The 24,733-nt window shown below is 56.6% G+C and overlaps 1 protein-coding gene across 2 annotated transcripts; it reads left to right on the top strand.

The window, feature by feature from the left end:
• Positions 1–14,373: 14,373 nt before the first annotated feature.
• On the top strand, positions 14,374–24,532 carry SERPINH1 (serpin family H member 1). Of its 2 annotated transcripts, XM_014855851.3 has the most exons (6): positions 14,376–14,731; positions 16,106–16,149; positions 18,614–19,278; positions 20,808–20,906; positions 21,013–21,245; positions 23,515–24,532. In XM_014855851.3, exons 3-6 carry the CDS (start codon positions 18,657–18,659, stop codon positions 23,815–23,817), a joined length of 1,257 nt encoding a protein of 418 aa, XP_014711337.1. In that variant the 5' UTR covers positions 14,376–14,731; positions 16,106–16,149; positions 18,614–18,656; the 3' UTR covers positions 23,818–24,532. The 2 variants fall into 2 exon arrangements, with proteins under 2 accessions (XP_014711336.1, XP_014711337.1); XM_014855850.3 differs by lacking the exon at positions 16,106–16,149 and having other exon boundaries at positions 14,374–14,731.
• The last annotated feature ends 201 nt before the right edge of the window (positions 24,533–24,733 follow it).

The following is a 24,733-nucleotide window of genomic DNA, read 5'->3' as shown; positions in this document are numbered from 1 at the left end:
CCCCATGTACCTGCCTGTTGTTTACCTTCAACAACAATCAGGTCACGCCAGTCTTGTTTCATCTGTGCCCCCACCCACTCCCTCCATGTAATTTTTGAATCAAATCTGAGAAAGAACAGAACAGCTTCCTGCTTGCCTCTGAAAAATTAAAGATAAAAAGCCAGCAGGCTCTGTTTGATTAGGGCGCTAAGTTTAGGGCGTAAACCTGAGATCAAAGCAGGCAAGGCCCGCTAAGTCATTCCACTAAAGGAGGAGTCCATACCTGCTTCTCCCATCATTGTGTCCTCACTCAGCCCAGTGCCGGGTGCACAGTAGGTGCTAGTTAATCCTTCTGGGGCCTCTCCTCCACCTCCTCCTCCGCTGCCATCCCAGCCGGCAGCTCTTCCCCTGTTGGGCATCAGCTGGAGCTGACACCCAGCTCTCCACCCAGGTCTTGCCCACAGCACGCCCACCCCGGGCATCTGCTAGAGGCAGGATTACTGCACAGAACACAGGAGATGATGAGGTCAAGTGCCCAGCTCAGTGCTCTGCAATGGCAGATGGCCGTTACAATAAAAGCAGTGGTGAAGAGACACCCAGAGAAAAGTTTGGAGCAGGAGGGTGACATGGGCAGACATTTTGGGGACTTCCCTGTGTGGAAGGGGGAACAGAAGGGGTGAGAACAGAGGCAGCAGGACAGTGAGGAGACAGGTACCAAAACCTGGGGAGAACGGATGAAGCTTTGACCCATCTGGGAAGGGAGCAATGGGGGATGCGGAAGACGGGGAATCTGGGAAAACAGAGGCACAGCTCAGCTGCTGGAGGCCCGGCCCCTCCCGCCTTTGAGCTCGGGGTCCTGAATGTTCCGGATGAAGCTTTGTAAGGGTCCTTCCTAGGACCAACTATCTGTGTAAGATGAAAATGCAGGGCTCCGTGTCCAAAACTCATTAAGAATTTCAAGATGGTAACACCAGAGCATTAAACCAAGAGCAGAGTTCTTTGCTTGGGGCTACCAGATGTAGAAGGAAAAAAAAATAGGACACTCAGTTAAAGTTGAACTTCAGGTAAACAACGAATAATTTTTTAGTAGAAATGTGTCTGGTGCAATATTTGCAATAAAAGTATTTTGATGTTTATCTGAAACTCAACTTTAACCGGGAGTCCTGTATTTTAGCTGGTGACCCTCCCAGGTGGGTCCTGCAGTCTCCTCCGTGACCTGGGGCTCCTGGGAGAAGGCTTCTCAAACTTCAGCCCACATCAGAAGCACCTGCAGGGCTTAAGACACAGATTGCTGGGCCCCAGCCTCAAAGTTTCTGATTCACAGGTCTTGGGTGGAGCCCAAGAATTTTCAGTTCTCACACGTTCCATGGTGATGCTGATGCTGTCCGTCCCGGGGCCACATTCTGGCACCCACGGTCCAAGGGGTTCATTACCCTGGTGAAGCCGGTCAGTGAGACACAGACACATGCAGTGACCCAACATGGCCACCAGAGGGCAGAAGCGACCACTAGTCAGGCCCGAGGTCCCGCCCACAGTCTTGGAACATCTTATACTTTTACTCAGCATTGCTCTGTGCCTGACAGTGTCCCCGGCCCTGGCCACGACAAAAACATGGGTCAGGCTCATTACCTGCCCTTGAGAAGCTCAGAGTCTGGAGAGGGAGACGGAAGTGTTAACTGGCAATTACAGTTGGTGCTGAGGCGGAGGGAAACACGGAGTGGGATGGGGTGGTGAGGCTGTAGGAGCCCAGAGGAGGGTGGGGGTAGTCAGGCAGGCTTCCCGGAGGAGTGCGTCACCTGAACCACCAGGAGGAGGCACCCAGATGGGGAGAAGAGCAGGGAGGGCATTCTGACCACTGGAACCCACAAGTGCAGAGCACACAGGCTGGCAAGTGTCAGGTGTGCTCAAGGAGTCGGGCAGCATGAGTACCTGCTGGGGCTGACAGGGGCGTGGCTGGATCTGAGGGTCTCAGGGAGCCCCAGGTGGGTTTTAACTGGATGGTGTGTTAGATTGATCCCCCAGCAACGGCATGAGGAGGAGAGACCAGAGGCAGGTAAGCTAGTGAGGAGGCTGGGGCAATGTTCGAGAGACGAGGTGACCAGACAAAGCAAGGGTGGCAGCAATCTCTCATTCATCCACTCATCCACTCATCCATTCATTGCACACATTCATGAAACAACTTCTCCTAGCCAAGCCTGGGCTGGATTCTGGGACTTGGTGGTGATCAAGACAGTCAGTTCCTGGCCTTCTTGTACACCTTACATTCCAACGGGAAAGGCCACCATCCAACAGCCAATGGCACAGTGAATCAGCCAGTGATGGCTGTGGTCCCTAAGGGACCAGGACAAGAGATGATAAGGAAGCCAAATGACAGGGTATGGGCAGAGGTGGGGGGTGGGAGGCATCTCCCAGGAGAGCCCCTGACCTGGGCATCCTGACCCAGCGAGCACAGACGCCTCATTCAGCCAGACCCTGGCGCCCTCCCCACCGCAGCCCAGAACTGACAATATGGCCATTGAAGGCTGCTGCCACTGCACAAGGCTCAGCCTTTCCTGCCCCCACTCTCCCTCGGCCACACAATCCTGGCCTTCAGCAGGGAAGAAAGAGCACGATGCTATGCAGGTACCAGGGGCTGTGTCCACTCCTCGACCAGAGTCAGTCTGGCCCCCAGCTCCAGGTGAGCTCCAGGCAGGCACCTTCTTCAAATACCAGAGCTCCCCTTCTAAGCGTGTGAAGGGTCGGCCAGCTAGAAGCAGGGGGATGGAGGAGATGACCTTGAGCGCCAATGCTGTAGGGGTTGTCCTGGATGCTCAGGGTTCCTGGAGCACATCGCATCTGAGAACTCGCCTGGTGCATTCTAGCCTTGGGGCCTTTGCACATGTCTTTCCCTCTGCTTGGATGCTCTCCTCCACTCCAAGGCCTTCGCAGGGTTGGCTTCTGTTGTAGACAGAATGATGGCCCCCCAAGGAATGTCGACGTCCTAATTCCTGGATACGTCAACTTACATGGTAGAGGGGACTTTGCAGATGTGACTAAATTATGGATCTTGAGACACGGAAATTACCTGGTGGCCCAGTGTAATCACCAGGGTCCTTATAAGAGGGAGGCAGGAGTGGGGTTCAGAGTCGGAGAAAGAGATACGGTAACAGAAGCGGAGGTTAGAGAGAGGGGGAGATTTGAAGATGCTACGCAGCTGGTTTTGAAGATGGAGGAAGGGGCCACGAGTCAGGGAGTGCAGGCAGCCTCTGGAAACTGAAGAGGATGAAGAAGCAGATCACCCCTGGAGCCTTTGGAAGGAGCGCAGCCCTGCCCACCCCCTTAGTTTTCTGACGTCAGAACTGTACGAGTAAACTTACATTGTTTTTTTTTTGTTTTTTGTTTTTTTTAAAGATTTTATTTTTTCCTTTTTCTCCCCAAAGCCCCCCAGTACATAGTTGTGTATTCTTCGTTGTGGGTCCTTCTAGTTGTGGCATGTGGGACGCTGCCTCAGCATGGCCTGATGAGCAGTGCCATGTTGGCGCCCAGGATTCGGACTAACGAAGCACTGGGCCGCCTGCAGCGGAGCACGCGAACTGAACCACTCGGCCACGGGGCCAGCCCCAACTTATATTGTTTTAATCCACTAAGTTGACAGCCATTTGTTCCGGCAGTGATGAGAAACAAGGGCAGCTTCTTACCACTCAGGCTCAGGCCAGGCTGCGTGAAGTGGTTGTCCCCCCTTCTCCACCACCTGTTTTCCTTTCTTCGTGGCCTTTATCATTATCGGACATTATCGTATCTATTTCTTCTTTATGGCCCGTCTCCCCTAGCCCACATGTGAGGCTCCTGGAGATCGAAGGCCTTGTCTTGCCCCCTCTTATGTTCCAACATCTAGAACAGTGCCTGGCATATAGCGGGTTCTCAATAAACATTTGTTGCATAAAGAAAGAATGAAGGAATAAACGAAGGACCTCACATGCTCTCTCTCACGTGCACCCTGAGGGCAAGGGAAGGGAGGGGTTTGGCTGGCCAGGGAGGCCTGGAGGGGTCGGGGAGACGATCGTGTGCACGCCCATGGGAGCTGGGGGGCATCTAACACACAACTTGGGCCCGCACTTTCCAGTTTACAGGACTTTCCATTTTCAAACTCAGCACCGTTTTTTTTCCTTTTGTCCCTCAGAACCACCTGGAAGACAGGCTGTTGAAAGGAACCACGGCTCTCACTTTGCAGACGGCACTGAGGCTCTGGAGGGTGACTTGAGAGTGGGGGGCCATCCAGGTGACAGGCAAGGACACAGGGGGATCTGGGAGTCACCTGAAACCTCGCCGGGACGAGGGTGAGGCAAGTGAGGCATCCAGCCCGCGTGCAAATTAAAAGGGGCACCAAAACGTCAGTCATCAAGAGAAATAACATTTTCATGCAATCTTTTTAAAAATCAAAGCTAATGCAAAAAAAATATCCTTGATAAAATATCAACATTTTTCTTTTTTTCAGGGAGATTAGCCCTGAGCTAACATCTGCCGCCAATCCTCCTCTTTTTGCTGAGGAAGACTGGCCCTAAGGTAACATCCGTGCCCATCTTCCTCTACTTTATATGTGGGACGCCTACCACAGCATGACTTTTGCCAAGTGGGGCCATGTCCGCACGTGGGATCCGAACCCCAGGCCAGCGAAGTGGAACGTGCGCACTTAACCGCTGCACTGGGCCGGCCCCTCAACATTTTAAATGAGCCCTTTTTTTCTCTTTTGGCTCAGGCTGCAATACGGCTTGACCCAGTACTGCGTTATTGACCTTGTCCGGGTCTAAATATATGACGTGTGGGGCCCCTTCTTCACAAATCATTCAGAATTTCAAATGGTGACAGCAGCACATTGGACTACGTGTGGGGCCCCGGGAGGCTGTGCAGGTCATTCACCTGTGAAGTCGCCCTGATCCCGTCTTCATTTAACATTTTGATATTGTGTTCATCCTGGATTTTTTTGCATGGATTTTGGTTTTTAAAGATTACATGAAAATATTGCCACTCTGGATTGCTGTGGCTTTGGTGCTCCCACGAGTTGTGCGCCCCAGGAGAGCGCCTCACTTCCTGCCCCTCCCCCTTCTCTGCCCGGCAAGCTTCTTCCCAGCCCCAGGCAGCCTCCTCCAGGTCTTCCCTGCCCCATCCCTGTGTGGCTCAGGCGCTTTCAAGCCCCCTGCCTTCTCCCTTTTGTCATCCCCCGGAGCAACCTGTGTGAGCCCTGTCACTTAAGGACTGGGAGCGGATGTGGTTTGCTTCCGTGTTCCCAGCACCGGGCCTGACTTGACATAGCTGTTCAGGAAAAGTTGGTTTTGAGTGAAAATGGAGTGGCCCACCAGTGTTTGGAATTCTGTGTCAACACGATGCCTTCCAGTCAAGTCCTTCTGTCTCCAGGAGGTCCTTGGTAAAACCTCTCCGGGGTAACCCGTTAGCAAGAGGCCATCTCTGAAAATGCCCAGTGGCAGCAGAGGCAGCTCTGTGGGCATCTGCTTGTCCCCCACCCCGCCCCTGGGACACCATGCCAGCCCCAGCCCCACTCCAAGTGGCCGGGCAGACCTCTGGCAGGATGCGGCAAGGGCCGGTGCTCTGGGCATGGATGCAGGCAGAGTGGGCACGCTGTCGGGACTCTGATATCAAGGCAGCCTCATCTCCGGGCTGTTCTGCCCCTGCCCATGGCCTGTTGCTGAGCCGCTAACTGCACTAACCGTGCTGAGCTCTCTGTCTGGGCCACGCCCCCTGCTGGGTGCTCCTGGTCCCTCCTGGGACCAGGCCTTTGTGTCTAGGTTTGCATCTGAGACCCTTTCTGGCCCTCAGCCCCACCCTTGCCCATCTTCCAGGGCTGGGATTTTGTGTCAGGGAGGCTGCCCATGGATCCCTGAGCCTCAGCTTATGCTGATCCCTTTAGATCCCCAACTGTATCCTGCGACTCTGTAAGACCTGACTTCCTCTCTTCATCGCCCTAACACGGGGGCCTGGGCAGGGTTAACAAAGAATTGACTTGTAGACAGTGCTCAAGATTTGGGGAACTCTGAGTCCTGGGCATCGGGGAGCCAGCGTGGGCCTCCCAACGCCCTCAGGTATGGCCAGCTGGCTGCAGTGGACCGAACCCTGGACTCCAAGCAGGGTGCTCGTCTACAAATTGAGAATTCCAATGCCTACCTCGCAGCAGGGAGTTCACAGAGAGGGTGAGAGCTCCTGGCACCCAGTGGGCATCAATAAATGCTGGTTCCCTTTCTCCTGTGCCTGGTTTGGTGCCCAGATTGGTCAGCCATGCCCTTGGTGAGCCCCTTACCGCTCTAGCCCCCAATCTCTGAGTTCTTTTTCACAACTCTCTGTCCCAGCTGAAGAGATGGGGAAACTGAGGCTCAGAGGGACCAGGGACTTGCCGAAAGTCACATACAGAGTCAGAGGCTGAGCACAGACTGCCACCAGGACCTGACTCAGCCTGGGTTCTGCAGGTGCCCGGCTCCTCTCCTCCAGTTTCCCCATCTGGGCTTGGGAATGCTGAGCCTGAGAGGGACAGCTGTGCGTGCAGCATCAGCTGTGGGCCCCTCCCCCATGCGCACATGCACACGCACACAGTGCTGAGGGCTCTGGGCGCTTCCATGAAAGGCGTGCTTCCCTCCTGAGTCACAACAGACCCAGAATAGATAGCTTTGGGGCCTGGCTGGGCTGCAGTCCCAGAGCTCCAGCCTGCCCTGAGAGCTTGTCCCCCCCTCCCTGCTGGAACATCTGGGCAGTGGCCAGCACAGCTGCATCCCCTCAGCAGGGCCTGTCAGGATAGGCCCACGTTGCATCAGCTCAGCCTGTCTGTGCGCCGGCTCCCACCCGCCAGCCAATGGGGCCTGGCCGAGTGTACAGATCCCGGCTCTGGCCCACCCCACCCGCCACGGAACCACCAAGCCGCAGCCGGTCCTCCCTCAGCATTCTCAGCGAGGGAGGAGGGGCACAGGGCTCCGTTGTTCCATTGCATCTCACATGGCCTTCCTCCCTCTGCCCCTGGCCCCACCAGTGGCCCTGCCAGCTCCGCCTCAATTCTCCTTCCTGGATGGGGCAGAGGTCCCTCCTCTGCCTGACGAGGTCTGTTTCTCCCCAGCCTCTGTTCTTTCCGTGCTCTGGACCTGCTCTCGCCCACACCTTCCATCCCGTGCTGTCCACTACTCTCTTGTGCCATGACTCCCAAACCGTCCCCTCCAGCCTGGCCTTCTCTCCTGAGTGCCAGACTCACAGATGCAACAGCCTCCTGGATGTCTCCAGTCTACAGACAACAGAGCTTACCATCTTCCCGGAGTCTCCATCCCAGGAAGGGGGCCATTTGCCACCTGTTCACTTAGGCCGGACGCCCAGGTCTTCCTTCCTTCTCCTCCCGGGGCCTCTGTGCTCAGTCCCTTGCCCGGCCCTCTCGGCCCTACAGCTCCTGCCCCGGGCCAGGCACCAGCATCTTGCTCTGGGTTATTGTGACATTCCCCTGTCTGAGAACTTTAAAAACATCAACGTGGCCTTGTGGCCTTGTCGCCTCCAAGCTAAACTGCCTCCAGGAGGAAGCTCCAAGCTGCCCAGGCCCCCAGCTCCTTCGAGACCCCTCTTCTGCAGATTTACCCACACGCACTTCTGCCCCCTCGCATGGTGACCTTTGTCAGCACTCTTCCCTGCCCTGCCCTGCCCTGGCCGCTCCCCAGGAAGTCCTCAGGATCCAGTGCAATTTAGCCTGAGGCCTGAAGCCTGCAGGCCTGTGGTGGTGGGAAATACCCTGCCAGGCTAGAGGGGCTCCAGCCTAGCTTCCCAGCCTCCCCACAGCTGCTGTCTCTTTCCTATTCACTTTATTGATTTTCTTGAAACTGATTATAAAGGTAATGTATGCTATTGAAAAATTTCAGAGAAGCAGAGAGGAGACAACAGAGTAACTTGTATTTCCATCTCTAAAGATCAACAGTATTAATCCATTTGAGAGTATTTCCTTGTAGCCTTTTTCTATGAATATTATATCTATCTATCTATATTTTTTTATGAATACACATTCATTGATTTAAAAAAAACAACAACCTCCAAACAGCAGAAATATTTTAAAAATTAAGTGGAAATCACCTAATAGCAAGCATTGACTTTTTGGTGAAATGTGAACATTCTTCCACGTACCTGTGCCTCTGCATAGAGAGTTTTCATAAACATGCTGTTTTACATTTTATCTTTTATCCACCAACCCATCGAGCTCTCTCTCTCTCTCTGCCTGAGGATGAAAACGGCATCCCCCCTTTATGATGCTGCCAGTGGTCCGTCCCTTCCTGACCTTGTTTGCAATCTTTGGCCCTTGCAAACAAGGCTGTAATGAACATCCTTGTACATGTATCTATGCTCGTATTTTCAAAAATCAATTTCTTAGGCTAAATTCCTAAAACTGGATTTTTTCCAAAAAGAACACAAAAATTTTAAAATTTAAGACATTTGTGAATAGGTGATGGATTCATACAGTCCAAAAGGTCATGAGGGATGGAAGATGTCTCACTCCTCCTCCTCTCCCTCCCAACCAGTTCTTCTCCTGCTTCTCCCCGACCTTGACACCCGGGCTCCAGGGATGGTCTGTGCCCGTACCAGCAAGGGCGGCATGCTGTCCACACGCCCCTTCACTGCTCTTCCTCTCTAAGAGCCAGTCAAAATCAGGACAGAAAGAGTTTCCTCACTTTGTGTGTTTCCCAGCTTCTTGGCATTCCCCCCCCAACGATGGACACTTTGTTTCCAATTTTTGCTATTACAAACAATGTTTCCGGGACCTATTCAGTAACATATCTTTAAAGCTCCGGGCAAACGGCCTTCTAGAAAGGGTGTGCCCATTTCTCCTCCTGCCAGCAGTGTGGACAAACACTTCTTCCTGTTTAAAATGAAATCCCTCAGATCCTTCCTGATCCTGCTCATATCCCCAAGTTACAGATGAGGAAACTGAGGCACAGAGAGGGGCAGTGACTTTCCAAGGTCACTCAATGAGTGGCTGTGCCCAGGCTTCCTGACTCCCAGGCTGGGTTCGTCCCGCTTTGCCAGGCTGCCATCCTCTGCCTGTGCCTCCCCAGGGAAGTCCCCACTCCAGTCACAGCCCTTTGCTGTCCTCATGTGTATGTGCGCGGCCAGGTGTGAGTGGGACCGACAGGACGGTGCTCAGAGGACACAGCAGGATGGTCAGAGGTGGCTTCTTAAGGTTGGGTGGGGTTTGCCCAGGTGATGAAGAGATGAGCAGAGCGGGGCAGAGATCCTAACATCATTTAGAGTGCTCAAAGTGCTCTCCAATTCCGTGTCTCGTCTGTGCTTCTCATCATCCTCGAGATATCATTCATATTTACAGAGGGGGGAGCTACATCCTGGGCACGAAGCTAAAACGGGAGAGAGCCGGGACAGCATCCCAGGGCTCCTGACCCCCAGACCAGGGCTTCTTGCACTTTATAACCCTGGGGAGGCTGCACTGGGCTGAAGCAGATTAGGGCTGGAGGGGTGGGGGGGGGGTCAGAGCTCAGGGGTCCCTTTTCTGAGTGTCAGAGACACTGAGACAGGAAGGGCCTCACTATTATTACAGCTGTCAGTGTCACCTGGGGGAGAGAAGAGCTGGGCGCTGGGTGAGGGGTGGGAGGAGAGGCAGTGGCACAAGAGGAAGGGCAAGGCAGTATTTAACAACCATCCTACCCTCAGCAGCCCTCCAGGCCTGGCCTTGCAGGTGGCTGGAGCCATTTCCACGGGCTGCCAAGAGAAAGTTGGGAGGGGGAGGCTGGGAGAAGAAAGGGAGCTCCCAGTCCACCCCTAAAAATTGTGCGCCCCACTCCAAGAAGCTGAACTTTCTTAAGAGCATCCTCCCTTGCTCGGGCCCTCAGAAGGCAGACAGTCTCCGCCCTGGGACACCAAGGACCTGCACTGACAAACTGGCCTGCCCCATGCAAGGCGATGAGGGCAACGAAAGGGCTTGGACTTCCTCTCTGGGAGCCACAGGAGGGTCTTGAGCTGGTGCAATCAACAAGCCCGGGGCTGGGGTCAGGGCCCCTGTCCCTGTGTTCTGCACCTGGCTCACTTCATTTCCCAGTGGGAACTATATCTTTGCCTTGTGCAGTTTGTGGCCCCCTACCTGAGGTAGACGCTCAAGAAAAGCCTGCAGGTTTGGAGGTGAAGATGGGCGGAATGTCAACTGAGCAGGGAGGGGGTGGCAAGGAGAAGTCACAGCCTCTCATTTTACACATGAAACTGAAGCCCAGACATGGAAGTGACTTCCTCAAGGCTTCGTAGCTAGTAAGGGGTGAAGAGATGAGGGTGGAATACCCGACTTCCGGGCTGTGCCTGCGTACAGGTACCCATCACGCATGCGTGCCATGTGTGGGGCACGTGTGGTGTGTTGCTAGAGAGTTACACAGACATGTGTGGATGTGGCTTGCACGAAGGGGTAGCCGAGGGCGTGTGGACACGTGTGTCCGCAGTGTCGTGTGTCTCCCGGGCACTGGGACACGCGTGTGGGCGAGGGCACTGGAGTTCCTGAGTGACTTCCCTCGGCACCAGCAGGACTGCAGGGGGTGGGGTGGGGCGGGCCTGCACTGGGAGGAGAAGGGGAGGAGTCGGGAGCCCACCCACCCTCTGGCCCACCCTCCGGACAATGACAATGAGGACGATGACAACGACGTGGCAGTTGGCAGGACAGCCCTTTCCGTCAGAAGGCCAAGCTCCACACTCCAAGAGAGAGAATCAGAGATTGCAGAAATTGCGTTTCCCTGACTCATGCTTCAGGCTGCGAGCACATTCTTGGCTCCTGGACAGTATCTCAAGGAAGACCGGCCTGTGGTGGCCCTGGCTCGCGGGGGAGAGGGCCAGCCACGAACCAGTTATCTGAGCCTTCCTGGGCCCCAGTTCAACCCCCCTGTGTAAAAAGGGGAAAAGGACTGCACTTCCTTCCAATTAACGCCTGTAACTAAAAGTGAGACACTGTTCAGGGCGCCCAGCACAGGGCCTGGCCACAGCAGAGTGTCCCCTAAATGTCACTTCCCTCTCCTCACTCCCCTTCTCAGGGACGAACAGACCTAATTCAAATCCCAGTTCTGATGGCAGCTTGCTGTGTGTGCCCTTGAGCACGCCACCTAGCCGCCCTGAGCCTCCCTTTCCTCATGCTTATAATGGGGACATTCTTACTTAACCTGAAAGTATTAAATATGACAATATGAATGTGGTGGGCACTTAAATAACATGTGAGTTTTTGTCCTAGGAGTCAACAGGGCGAGGACTGAATGAGTCTAGCCACTGAGGCCAAAGAAAGCTGTTTCTGCAATGCCGGGCAGACCCGGGCCTGCTACCTGGCTGCATCGGTTAGAAGATGGTTTAGGGGAAAGAGGGCTAGGGGTCCAGGGTGTGGGCTCTGGCCTAGCTTCACCTTTGACTTGCTGTGTGACCCTGGGCAAATTCCTGCCCCTCTCTGGGCCTCAGTTTTCTTCTCTGTAGAGTATGGGTGCAGTTGGACTATATGATATTCTTTTGTTTTTGTTTTTTTTTTTTTGCTTCTTTTTTGGGTTTTTTTTTTTTGAGGAAGATTAGCCCTGAGCTAACATCTGCTGCCAATCCTTCCCTTTTTTGCTGAGGAAGACTGGCCCTGAGCCCACATCCGTGCTCATCTTCCTCTGCTTTATATGTGGGATGCCTACCACAGCATGGCTTGCCAAGCGGTGCCATGTCCGCACCTGGAATCTGAACCAGTGAACCCTGGGCCACCGAAGCAGAACGTGTGCACGTAAGCGCTGCTCCACCGGGCTGGCCCCTAACTCCATGATTTTCCTGCTGCCCGCACCTCTTGGGACCTAGTGATTTCCAGCTGAGCCCCCTTGGGAGGCTGGGTGGGGGGCAGGAACAGCTCCTGCAAGAAGCCAAAGGCATTGGCGGAATGGGGACCCGAAATGCTGGGGAGTTTCTCTGCATTTCAGACTCTTTCCCCTCTCAGGAGTGCTTTTTTCAGGAAGTACAGCCAGGGAGTTGGGGGGAAGGGCCTTGGTCAGCAGGGCCAGGCTGGGCTCAGAGCTAAGAATAAAGTGGCAAAGGCTCTTAACATTTTTTGCTGATCTCGGAGATTTAAAGGAGCCGTTGCCTTCTTGCTTCAGGAAGGCTGAGCTGGGAGCCCAGTGGACTCAGGCGGCTGCCTCCATCACTCAGTGACCACGCTCACCCCCTGCCTCTTCTGGGCCTGCACTGTGGTGGGTGTGACTCAGAGTGAGAAGGGGAAGGACCTGCCCCTCCAAAGTCTCCAGTGACAACCCAGGGTGACGACGCAGAGATAACGCAGCTCCGCCCCACACAGGAGGCTTCTGACTCAGTCTGAGCTCCAGGAGTGGTCTGGCGAGGCTGGTAGAAGGTCTTCAGACCCAGGCCCCGCTCCAGGCCTCAGCTTCCCTGTCTGTAAAGGAGGGCAGTGGTCCTTTCTACTCTGACCTTCTAGGATTCTGGGTTTAGCTAACAGCATGAGCCTCAGTTTACCCTTCCCTCTCAGGATGATCACTGAGAATCATGGCACTCAGCTTCCCCCTAAAGTGTCGGTGAGGCCTCAGAGAGCTAAGAGATGGAAGACTGTGAAGGAAAGGAAAGCTGTGCGGGATTTGGACATCTGGACCTGCTGGAAACTAAGACGAACTTCTCCTTCATTCCACCGGCTCTGATGGACCCTTAGCTCACTGGCCAACTACCACCTGAGGGCCAAGCTGGGGGTAGGGGTGGGGTCTGGCCTGTGACCTAGGCCGTTTCCTTGGACAGTAAAGACTTACCCTTAAAAGCAATCCACAGTTGAGGCAGGAGGACACCGACGCCCAGGACAGCCCCCCAGAGATGGATACCCCCTGAGGCAGAAAGACCTTGTTAGTGATCAGACCTGTCCTCAGAAAGAATGCAAGGCTGCCTAGGAGGGAGGGGCTGCCTCCCTGTTCTTGGCAGAGCCCGGGTGCTCACCTTTCTGGGCACTGCGGAGAGGTCTTCCGCTTGGGGCTGCAGACAGGAATCCACGACCTCTGAGAGGCCTTGCAGCCCTGGGTCATTAATACTTTTATTATAAGATTCTTTGACTCTGACATTTAACATTCTAAGATTCCTTAGGTGGATTCAAAGACTCCATTGGGCTTCGAGTAAGGTACCATATTCTATGATGATCACCTTAGGCGTCAAAGAATCTCTGATTTGGAGAGTCTGAAGCTCTTGGCGCCTAAGATTTCCCACAGCCCTTGTAGTCTGACTCGCAGCAGCACAGCCTAACCCAGACTGAGAAGTCGGTCACCACCACCAGGCTGCGGGGCAGAAGGGGCCCACCCCCCGCCCCTGCTGCCGGGGACCCAGCTGATTCACCCGCTGGCTGCTGGGATTCATTTGCTCCCCAAGACCCAGAGATTCACCTGGAAGAAAGAAGATACTCAGCACGGTCTGTTGACTGACTGAATGAATGAGTGAATGAAGTGTCTCTTGACTCTGTCCCTTCCTCTCCATACTGTGCCCATCCGTTATTTGTCATTTCACTATTAAAGAAAATCTGGGGGAGGGCAGGCGGGTCCTGAATAATCTGTCTTCCTGAGTTTTCTGCTAACGAGAACACACGCCCCTCAGAATGTACATCCCTGAAGGCGAGGACTTTGTCCTGTTCTCAGCTGTGACCTCAGCACCTGGAACAGAAAAGAATACCCCCACTGGGCTCAGAGCTCAAGAGGCTATCAGCTGTGGGAGGGCGAGGTGAGAGGAGTTGATAGTGAGACCTGGAGCCCGTGGGAGGGGACCAGACAGGGAGGGGGCAGGGGGACCAAGGAGAGAGAGAGACAGACAGAGACAGAGAGGGAAGGGAAGCAAGGAATGACTTCACATCACAATTCACAGCCAAAGGAGCAGATGCCCAGAAAAAGAAAGTACCTGGCTTAGGGTCACACAGCATATTACTGGGTGGACAGCCAGGGTTCTCCCTCCTGTGCACCCCTCCGGGCCCAGCCAGACCACCTGATGTTCTGGAAGTGTCTCTGCCTCTATCACTCCAAGGCTTTCCGCGGGGAGGGTCCGGTACTGAGTCTGGTCCATCCCTCTCCACCTCAGGGCCCGTCACCGAGGTCGAGCTTGCGCCAAGGTGCTCGAGATAAACTGCAGATGAACAAGGGAGCTGCCTCCCAACCCCTGACCCCTCGCCTGAGAGACAAAGGAGAGGGAAACTGACTGAGGAGGGGGCGTGCAGGGGAACCCAGTTAAGTTTCCACCCGGGGGGAGAGGACCCACTGAGGCAGAGCCTCTGCAAGGAAAGGGATGCTGGAAGGAATGTGGCTTGTGCGCAGAGCGTGGGGCCGGGAGGGGGCTCCTCTCGGGAAGCTGGACCCTGGAGCCCCGCGTCCCCTACAGCCCAGTGGTCGGCACTTCCCCCGCCCCGCCCTCCAGGACCACAAGGGCCCGGAGTCTGCGCTGAGTCGAGGACGCCCGTGCGCTCCGCAGGTCGTGCGGTCCCGGGCGGCCTCCCGGCGGGGGTCCCCGCTCCCCCGCCCCGTCCGACGAGGGGGGCAGTAGGACCCAGGGGCCAGGAGAGTCCGCAGAGGGAGGGGGCGGGAGCCGGGGCGGTTTGGGGGAGGTCTTTGGCTTTTTTTGGTGGAGCCGGGGCGCCCTCCGGAAGCTTTTCCAACTTTCCAGAAGTTTCTCGGGACGGGCGGGAGGAGGGGACGCCATATATAGATCTGGGAAGCGGGGGAGCGGCGGAGAGTGGAAACCGCCCGCGGCTCGAGAGCGAGACTCCCGGCCGGCCCAGGTGAGGGGCTGCCGAGGGAGGGGCTGGGGGCCGCTGGAGCGTTGGGGATCGAGACCCCGGGGCTAGGTGGTGAGGGTCGGGGCGGAGGTCGGAACCGGGGATGGGGAGTCAGGCACTCGGAGGATCTGGAAGAAGTGCATGGTTCCCCAGAAGTCTGGGGCAGGGGTGGTGATGGCAGAGGAGACGGCGGGCTGGGGGCCGGGATGCTGAGACTCGACCCTTGGCGGGAACAAGGAGGGAGGGGATACAGTCTGGGGCGCCTCCCCGCACGGATCCGGGGGCCAGGCCTGCTCTGCAGTTCGGGGTGCCTCCAGTTCTGGGGTTGAGGCCCAGGGGCCAGGAGGGAGTGGTGGACCAGCCTTCTCACAGGCTTGTTGGGGGGCATCTGAGCCTCCTGAAGGTAGGGTGGTGGGAAAGGAGGTGAAACAGTCTTGGCTTTTCCTGGCGGGGGTGGGGGAGTGGGGAGGTCTTGGCTCTTGGGGTCCCCATGGTTTGGGAGGAGTCGCCAACAGTGTCTCCACTTCTGATCAGTAGCCTGCGTGTGTAGGTGATGGCAGCTAGAGCAGGGACTTGACCAGCACCCGTCTCCCCCACCGTCCTCCAAAAAGGGGGTGAGGACTCAGCAGGGCTGCATCCGCCCACCGAAGTGGAGAGGGGAACTGACGAGAAGGCTTTGAGTCACTCGGGCTAATTCCATCCACTGCCACCTGGTTCCTGGAGTAACTGCAGGGTTAAGGCTACTTCCAGAGGCCGCGGCTCCCTGCCCCCAGCGTAGGGACATTCCTGAGGGGCTGGAGTGGAGGAGGAAGAATGGAGCGGCTTCCAGCATGACCAGGAGGCCCGGCCCCGCCTCTTCCCGGTTTCCGGCTGGTCCCTCTGGGCTGCAGGGCCCGGATGGAGACCGAGGAAAATTAGGGGGCTTTGATTCCCTGGAAGTCTGGCTGGGACCACACCCTCCTGTGCTCAGATGGTTCATCTGCCCATCCCCCCTTCCAGAGGCCTCCGGGTCCCCTCCTTTTGTCTCTGGTCACCGGCAGTCCTAGCAGAAATGTTTTTTACTGGCTGTGTAACAGGACACCACATCCAGCCTCAGGAGGGGCTCTCTGGGTGCTTCTGGGAGCCCTGTGCTAGGAGGCCTGACCCTCCACTGATCCCCGTGGGATTTGGGGTGGGTCTCTGGCCTCAGTTTCTCACACTGTACAATGAGATGGATGACCTCCAAGGTCCCCATAGATCTGGGACTGGTTTTGCCTTCCTTTGTGCAAGGGGAAGTGGAGATGGGGTCCCGTTTGGGGGCTGGGCCTTCCAGGCCCTTCCTCACCACCACCCCAGCTCTGCCCTCTCCGTTCTCCTCACTCTTCTCTTTTCTTTCAGAATGAAAAAGGCAGGCATTGACCTCCCCCTGAGGCAGTTTCAAGGTATTTTAGACCCCCTCAAGTGTTTGAGACCCTCTCTGGTGGCCCCCCTAGCATCTGCTTCCCTTCCCTTCTACTTAAACCTAGAATTCGGTCTCAATGCAGTCTGGCTAGCTGGGGGCACAACCCTCAGCTCTCTGATTTCGTATTTTTCTTTGTGGGACCGTAAATCATCTAGCCTTGCCCTGAGGGCTGGGATTTCTTTGTGGCAGCGTGGGCTCAGCCGCAGGAGTCCAGCCTGCTTGCAGGGACTTGCCTCCGTCCGCTCCAGCTGCTGGGTTACCAGGCAGCCCTTCTCCACAGCCACGCATCTCCCTGCGGACACCCATGTGTGTCCCTGAAGCTAAGGCCCAGGAGGCTCCATGGCACCCGTGGGGACCAGAACCCAGGCCTTCCTGCTTCTCAGGCTGGAACCCCCCTCTGCCGGCCGGTGGAGATAATTCCGCTTCCAGCCTGCCACGTCACCCGGAGCAGAAGCAGGAGCGCAGCTGCGTGGCTGCCTGAGGAATCCCAAACTAGTCATTTGGAGCTTTCTTGAAAAGCCCCTCCCAGCCCTTTGAGGTTCCGGTTGGCTGCCGGTGGGGGCTGTCAAGATGGTGTCTGCCACGTGGCAGGGCTGTGAGCTGGGCTCCTTGCCTCTCCCCAAGGGATGCTGGTGGCCTCTACAGTGGTCTGAGCTCTTGCATCAGCTGTCTGGACTAGAGGTGGCCTCTGAATAGGGTGACCATATGCCTGTTGTCCTGGCATAATAATTAGTAGTGCCCCATTTTACTCTTTTAAGTGCCCTTGTTTGTACAATCATAATATGCTCACTGTGCCTTTGAGCTCCAGGTCTGGTGGGGAAGGCGCTAGGCCTGGGAGGAGGTGGCCTGGGCCCTGAGCTGCCCCTCCTGTCTGTACTTTGGGGTCGCCTCTCTCTTAGCTCCACAGTCTGCACTCCAGGGTCCAGGTCTCTCTCGTACCTTCCCCCAGGCAGATGTGAATCTCAGTGGCCTTCCCTCCCCTCTTCCCAAGTCCTCTTTGCTTCTCCTTAGCACTGCATCTTCAAGGAGGTGGCAGCCCAGGGAGGGGGCCCTGCCTGGTTCACAGGATGGTTGCAGCCATCGAGTCTTCCCCGAAACCCAGTGCTCCCGCAGGCAGGCCCGAATCCTGAGGGTCTTCCACCGGGATTCTGAATTTTTGGTCTTCCTTGAGCAGGACCATGCGATGGGGGTCTGCCCGAGCAGTGGGATCTCAGCCTCCGCCAGGGTTCTTTCCAGCCCTTCCCATGACTCTGTCATCTCCTCTTCCATCCTGCTGCATGCAGTGGAGGGGAGATGCCCTGAAGGAGGGGAACGGGGGACACATCCCATGTGGAGAGACTGTCCTGACTGCAGGCCCCAGCGAGGGGAGTGAGGCCTGCTCTAGGGGCCACTGCTACCGCTGTGGTTGGGGGAGGGGGCCTGAGGGCAATGCTGTGGCCACAGAGCACATGGCCTGTGTGGCAGTGGCTGTCAGGTGGGAGGGCAGAATGGAATCTGAGGTGGCGCCAGCTTCCTGGGAGGCTGAACACACATCTGGCCAGCCTCTGGTGAAGGGGAGGGATGTCACCGCTCCATTGAGCTGTGACTTAGCCCCTCCCGCAGTATCCTTCCTTTCAGGAAGCCCCCAGCCTCCAGCTTTTGTCCTGGGGATTTCCCATCGGCTCCAGGGGCTGTGGGCAGATAGGCAGGCAAGTCCCTGCCAGGATAGAGGCCTCAGGCGTGGACACCTAGACCCTCACAGCTTGGGGCGGGAGACTGAGGCTCAGAGAGGGGTGGACACACAAATACACACAAACACACACACACACACTCTCTCTCTCTCAAGGTCACCCTTGGGGCAGCAGACTGGGCATGTGGGCTCCCCCATTTAATGAGTGAACCAACCAGTGACTCATTAACGTCCCAGGGTGGAATGAAAAGCATGGGGGAGGAGCAGGCCTGCACCTCTGCCCCACGAGACATCCTTTGCAGACCCTCAGCCCGGCTGCCACCTTTTTCCACTGGAAAAGGGCCCCAGGGTTGTACGAGATCGGAGCTAACCTTTGTACAAACTGAGACGACCCCAGGTCTGGCCAGTGGCCTGAGTCCTGCTCATTCAGGAACAGCTGGGGCCTCTTGTGCTAGGCACTGGCGATGCAGAGGGAAACCAGACTGGCTAGGTTTCCTGTCCTCCTGGAGGTCCCAGACCAATTAGGGATGGAAATAATACTTAGTAAACACCCAAGTCTAAGTGTTGTAAGTTCAGTGCAAGAAATTGGGGTGGAGGTGGTGAATTGCCAGGAACCTGCTTTGGATAGGGAGGCCTCTGAGACCCCTCGTCTGGGCAACCTTGAGTTTTCTGGGCTCCCTCACTCCCATCTCCAGGGGACTTGGTGGCAGCCAGAATGCTGGGGTTGGTTGTTGGGGAGGAACGCCTGGAGCCTGAGGGTGCCCTCTCTCTGCAGCCCGCACAGGTCCTCCGTGGTGCACACAACCCGCCTCCCAGCCATGCACTCCCTCCTGCTCATCAGCACCTTCTGCCTCCTGGCCGCGGCCCTGGCCGCTGAGGTGAAGAAACCCGCGGCCGCAGCAGCCCCTGGCACGGCCGAGAAGCTGAGCCCCAAGGCGGCCACCCTGGCTGAGCGCAGCGCCGGCCTGGCCTTCAGCCTGTACCAGGCCATGGCCAAAGACCAGGCGGTGGAGAACATCCTGCTGTCGCCCGTGGTGGTGGCCTCGTCGCTGGGGCTCGTGTCGCTGGGCGGCAAGGCGGCCACGGCGTCGCAGGCGAAGGCTGTGCTGAGCGCCGAGCAGCTGCGCGACGAGGAAGTGCACGCGGGCCTGGGTGAGCTGCTGCGCTCGCTGAGCAACAGCACGGCGCGCAACGTGACCTGGAAGCTGGGCAGCCGCCTCTACGGGCCCAGCTCGGTGAGCTTCGCCGACGACTTCGTGCGCAGCAGCAAGCAGCACTACAACTGCGAGCACTCCAAGATCAACTTCCGCGACAAGCGCAGCGCGCTGCAGTCCATCAACGAGTGGGCCGCGCAGACCACCGACGGCAAGCTGCCCGAGGTCACCAAGGACGTGGAGCGCACGGACGGCGCGCTGCTGGTCAACGCCATGTTCTTCAAGCGTGAGTCCCCGGGGCGCGCGCCTCCCCCTCCCCAGCCTGGCGATTAGATCAGTACCCCTGTGCCAAGCACCGCGCGCTGCTGCCCGTTCACTCCTCAGCAACCCGGGGAGGCAGGCACTGGTATAAACCCTCTCTACATACAAGAAACTCCATTCAGAAGGTGTAGGGTGTGTCTGCAAGAACGGGATGGAGATTCAGGCCCAGCAGAGGGACTCCGGGGGATGTGCTCCTGCTGTGTTTCATCACGTGGAAGTTCTGTTGCTTGTTTTTGAATCCCTAAAATTCGATCATCAGTTCTGCTGCTCAGTAGCAAGCAGCAGAAAGGTCCCACACCTGTGATCATGCCTGATCCTAAAGCAACCTGGGCGCTGGTAGGGTTACCCCCATCTCACAGGTGCAGAAACAGGCTCAGCTAGGAGATGGCAGAGCGCGACTCAGGCCCAGGTGCATCTGTGTTGATTTGAAGATTGGATTTGGGGTGACTGAGTATTTTTGAGTATAGTCATCCTTTGGTATCCACGGGGCATTGGTTCCAGGACCCCCGCGGATACCAAAATCCGAGGATGCTCAAGTCCCTTAGTCGGCCCTCTGTATCCATGGGTTCCCAATTTGTGCATATGGAGGGCCCACTGTACCGACAGCACTGGGCCTTTCCTGGTGTGTAAGGATGAGGTAACCCCCTCATCCCTTACCTGGGAGGGGTGAAAGCTCTTGCAGCCAGTCAACAGCTGAGTCTGGATTTGAACACAGGTCTGATTGTGACTTAGGGCAGGGTTCAGGCCACTGTCACCCAGGCATGGTTTTTGGGGTCATTTTTCTGGCCACGGAGACAGGACTTGCAGACAGGAATTAAGGGTGGTCGGGGCTGGCCCCGTGGCCGAGTGGTTAAGTTCGAGCGCGCTGCTGCAGGCAGCCCTGTGTTTCGTTGGTTCGAATCCTGGGCGCGGACATGGCACTGCTCATCAAACCACGCTGAGGCAGCGTCCCACATACCACAACTAGAAGGACTCACAATGAAGAATATACAACTATGTACTGGGGGACTTTGGGGAGAAAAAAAAGGAAAAAATAAAATCTTTTTTAAAAAAAAAATTAAGGGTGGTCTTGGGGCACTCCCTGCGCAGGGCATGGACTCCTCAGTTAGCAGGTGGGGTGAGAAGTCCAGCTCAGCACGTGTTCCCCAAATGCTTGACTGGTGCCGGGGCAGAGGGTGGGCGTGCAGGTGGCTGAGGGTCCTCCTGAGGGGATTCCCTATCCTGTGGGAAGCGCAGGCTCTGACTGGGGAAAGCATGTCTTCAGACAGCATGTCCTGGGGCCAAGACTACCGCCCCCAAAGCAGGCAACATGTACTCCGTTGGGTGGGTGCTCGGGGAGCAGGTGGGCTACAGTAGAGCCCCAAAGACTGGGACAGAAGCCTGTGGCAGGATAGATCAGGGTTGATCCCCCAAATGCATTTGGGGGTTAGGGGCTGTGTTGTGTTTCTAGGTGGGGGCGTGTCTCTCTGACCTGTGTCCTACCTCCCATGGCAGCACACTGGGACGAGAAATTCCACCACAAGATGGTGGACAACCGAGGCTTCATGGTGACCCGTTCCTACACCGTGGGTGTCACAATGATGCACCGGACAGGTAGGTGCCTCGCAGAGCGGGGGGCCCAGGTGGGGCTCCGAGGGTGCTTGGGGCTGGCCCGGCTGCGCCCCACCGCATGCCCAGGACCTTCTCTGCACTCTCTCAGGCCTCTACAACTACTATGACGACGAGAAGGAGAAGCTGCAAATTGTGGAGATGCCCCTGGCGCACAAGCTCTCCAGCCTCATCATCCTCATGCCTCACCATGTGGAGCCCCTCGAGCGCCTTGAAAAGCTGCTGACTAAAGAGCAGCTGAAGACCTGGATGGGGAAGATGCAGAAGAAGGCTGTCGCCATCTCCCTGCCCAAGGGGGTGGTGGAGGTGACGCACGACCTGCAGGTGAGGGCCGGCCCAACCCGGGGACCTGCAGGGCTTGGAGGAGGAGGGGTGCCCGGGGCAGCCATTCACCAGCTCAGCAGGTCTGTCCTGAGCCCCCTGGGTGTCCCAGCGGTACTGGGCTCTGCTGTGGGGGAAGCTGGGGAGGGAGGAGGCATGGGCCCTGCCCTTGGGAAGGTGGTGATAACATTGGTAGCTAGATATCATTGAGTGCTTGCTGTATGTCAGGCCCTCTTCTAAGTGCTTTGTGGGTATTAAACTTTTAATCCTCGAAACAACTTTATTAGGTCAGACTATCAGCCTTATCTTGCAGATGAGGAGGCTGAGGCTCAGAAAGGTTAAATATCTTATCTAAAGTCACACAGCCAGGAACTCAGATGTCTGGCCCCAAACCATGCCCTCAATCCCATGCCTCTGAGAGTCTGAAGTGCCCCAGTTACAGATTGTTCCAGCTGGAGGCTCATCCCCCATGCGATAGTGACACTAACAGTGGCTTTCAGCTATGGGTCCCTTGGGATGAGTGGAAACTTAACCTACCCACTCAACAGCATGTCCCCCTCATGACCACCCTGGGTGCTGGGCAGAGGCTCGGAGAGAAGCAGTGCCTGGCTGAGGTCACCTGGCTAGTCAGTGGTGGACTCGCCGTGAGTCCTCCAGGTGAAGGCTCAGGCGGCCTTTCTGTAAGCAACAGGGAGAGATTTTTGACCTACTCCAAAGGGAGAACTTTCATCTCATTCTCGTGTTGGCTGCCAGCAATGGTTCCTTGGCAGGCCTCTCACCCCCAGAAGTGGTTCAGACTTGCGGCTGAGAGCGTGGAGAGAGAAAGCTTGAGATGAAATGGGGCTTAGGCTCCTAGCCCGGGGCTCGTGGAGCTGGTATGGTCTGTACCGTAGGTAGAAGTGAGGTTTCCTGAGCACGGCCGTCACCGTCTCCCTCCCAGGCCTGTCCCAACTCTTCCCCAGCCCCTTCTTCTGCAGTGACCATTATCTGATCCCTTTCTACCCTTCTTTCTCCCGTGTCTCCCTGGAGCCCTCGGGGGACACACGACCCCCCAGTCCATGGGGTAGATTGAGCTGGGAAATTTGACCTTGGCGTAGACTAGAATGCCTGTCTCAGGACCCCAGGTCTAGTGCCTGTTTGGCCCTCCTGGGGAAGTGGACTGTCCTGCAGGAGGCACAGCCCTGGCAGCTGCTGTTCACTCAGCCAACCGCCCTTTGCTGCTGCCTCTTCCGCCCTCAGCGCCGGGGAGAGCCCTGGCAGTGGGCCCTGCCCTGCGGGAGCTCTGAGGCGGGGGGAGAGACAGACAGGACCAGACACTGACAGACAGAGGCCAGGGGTGTGGAGGCCCAGGGAGGCACGGCTCCAGTCTTGTGGGATAGAGAGGGCTTCCTGGAAGATGTGGTGTCTAAGGAGACCCACAGGGAGAGAGGGCAGCCCTCGCAGTGCAGCTTGTTCAATGAGGCTGCGCCCTGGAGAGCAGGGCGGGGCGTGCTGACGGGAGGGGGGTGTGTGTGGGCCGGGGGGTGAGGGGGGTGTTTTAACTTTTTACTGTGGAAATGTATAAAACTATAATAAAGATAGATTAATGTAACGAACCCTCATGTATCCGTCATCCAGCTTTAACTGTGATCAACTCCCAACCAATAAGGATTCATCTAGACACACCCATTCCTCCCCCATGAGATTACTTTGAAGCAAATCCCAGACATCGTATCTCCCTGGAAAGGTTTTAAGCCCAATAGCTTTCCTTAGATTAGTCTTTCTCAAACTCGAGTGTGCCAAGAATTACCTGGAGAGGTTGTTTAAAAAGGTTCCCAGGGGCTGGCCCGGGGGCGCAGCGGTTAAGTTTGTGCACTCCGCTTCGGCGGCCCCAGGGTTCAGAGGTTTGGATCCCGGGTGTGGACCTAGCACCTTTCATCAAGCCACGCTGTGGCCATATATGCTGCCAGCGGTGCTGGTGCTGGCTGTCCATGACCCACACCTTGAGAGGCACTGGTCAAGATTGCTTGGCGGAGCCAGGGATAAATTCTGCCTTTTCTCTGAGTCTCAGTTTCTGCATCTGTGAAGTGGCGGCTAGAAGCTCTTGCAGGGTGTCCTTGGGATTGAGAAAGCAGTGGTTGAAGTGCCCGCACCATGTGTGGCACACAGAGGGTGGCAGGGAGCGGCTCTGAGGAACAGGTTGGGTAGGAGATGCCGGGCAGTGTGGGTGGACGGGGAGAGTCTGGGAGCTTTGCGCACCATGACCTCACGTGACGCCTACCTGGTCCCACAGAAACACCTGGCTGGGCTGGGTCTGACTGAGGCCATTGACAAGAACAAGGCAGACCTGTCGCGCATGTCGGGCAAGAAGGACCTCTACCTGGCCAGCGTGTTCCACGCCACCGCCTTCGAGTGGGACACAGAGGGCAACCCCTTCGACCAGGACATCTACGGGCGCGAGGAGCTGCGCAGCCCCAAGCTCTTCTATGCTGACCACCCCTTCATCTTCCTGGTTCGAGACACCCAGAGCGGCTCCCTGCTGTTCATCGGGCGCCTGGTCCGACCCAAGGGTGACAAGATGCGAGACGAGTTGTAGGGCCCCAGGGTGGGCACGGGCTGGCAGGAGGCAGCTGAAGGCTCCTGAGACACATGGGTGCTATGGGGGTGGGAGGAACTGAGGTTCCGACCTTGGATGTTCCACGGGGTGGGGGTGGGGCAACAGAGCAGGCTCCCCGTGTCTGAGCAGACCTTCCCAGCTGGAATTCACTCCGCTTGCACATGGGGCCCCAGGTACCGGATGCCGAGCCCAGAGCGCCCCCTCCTGTGGGGCCTGGGCGGTGGTCCTCGTGCCCTGCCCTCGGAGACCTGGGATCAAGCCTGCCTCAGTCAGTGTTCGTATTTATAGCCAAGTGCTTTCCCATCTGTGAGACCGCAGCGAGCTGGGGGTCCAGCCCAGCCCTCGTGGAAGGGGAGCGCTCGCTTCCTGACACTGCCCGCACCTCAGCCCCCTCCCCAGCTCTAGCCCAGTCTTCTCCCAACTTCCCTCAACTACAAAACTCGGTGCTGCAACCCCTGGGACTGGGACAGGCACCCCCCCCCCCTGCCATGGCCCTGGCCCCGAGATGGGGTCCGGGAGGCGCTCATAAGGGGTTCTCTTGGTCAGACTCTGGTCAGGCATCATGGGGATGAACTTTTTTTTTTCCTTTTATAGATTTTCAAAGATGGGGGGGAGGAAAGTGAGCCCTTGTTGCTGTTAAACCAAGAACTTATTTGTACAATTTTTTTTTTCAATAAAAACGTTTCCAGTGAAATTTTGTTGGAGCATGGAAGATGATTGGGTCAGGAGATTCCCATGTCATTCTTCCCAGGGGACCAGGGTTGCTACTAACGGCCTATATCAGACCCTGAAGTGCTGGCAGATAATATGTGCTGCAGGCCCGTTATGTGCTGGCCTACTATGTGCTGGCTTGGCAGGCCCACTATGTGCAGGCTTGGGAATTGTTTTGGCTTGG

The sequence above is a fragment of the Equus asinus genome, chromosome 20 (genome assembly GCF_041296235.1).
Source record: "Equus asinus isolate D_3611 breed Donkey chromosome 20, EquAss-T2T_v2, whole genome shotgun sequence".
NCBI classification, from domain to species: Eukaryota; Metazoa; Chordata; class Mammalia; order Perissodactyla; family Equidae; genus Equus; species Equus asinus.
Note: the sequence above shows the minus strand (reverse complement) of the source record. Positions and strands in the feature narration are given on the sequence as shown.

Excerpts from the sequence above, each read along its gene's own strand:
- SERPINH1 (XM_014855850.3), top strand. The coding sequence starts at position 18,657 with ATGCACTCCCTCCTGCTCATCAGCACCTTCTGCCTCCTGGCCGCGGCC. Across the intron at positions 20,907-21,012 it reads CACAATGATGCACCGGACAG|GCCTCTACAACTACTATGAC; the intron begins GTAGGTGCCTCG and ends GCACTCTCTCAG. Across the intron at positions 21,246-23,514 it reads AGGTGACGCACGACCTGCAG|AAACACCTGGCTGGGCTGGG; the intron begins GTGAGGGCCGGC and ends CTGGTCCCACAG.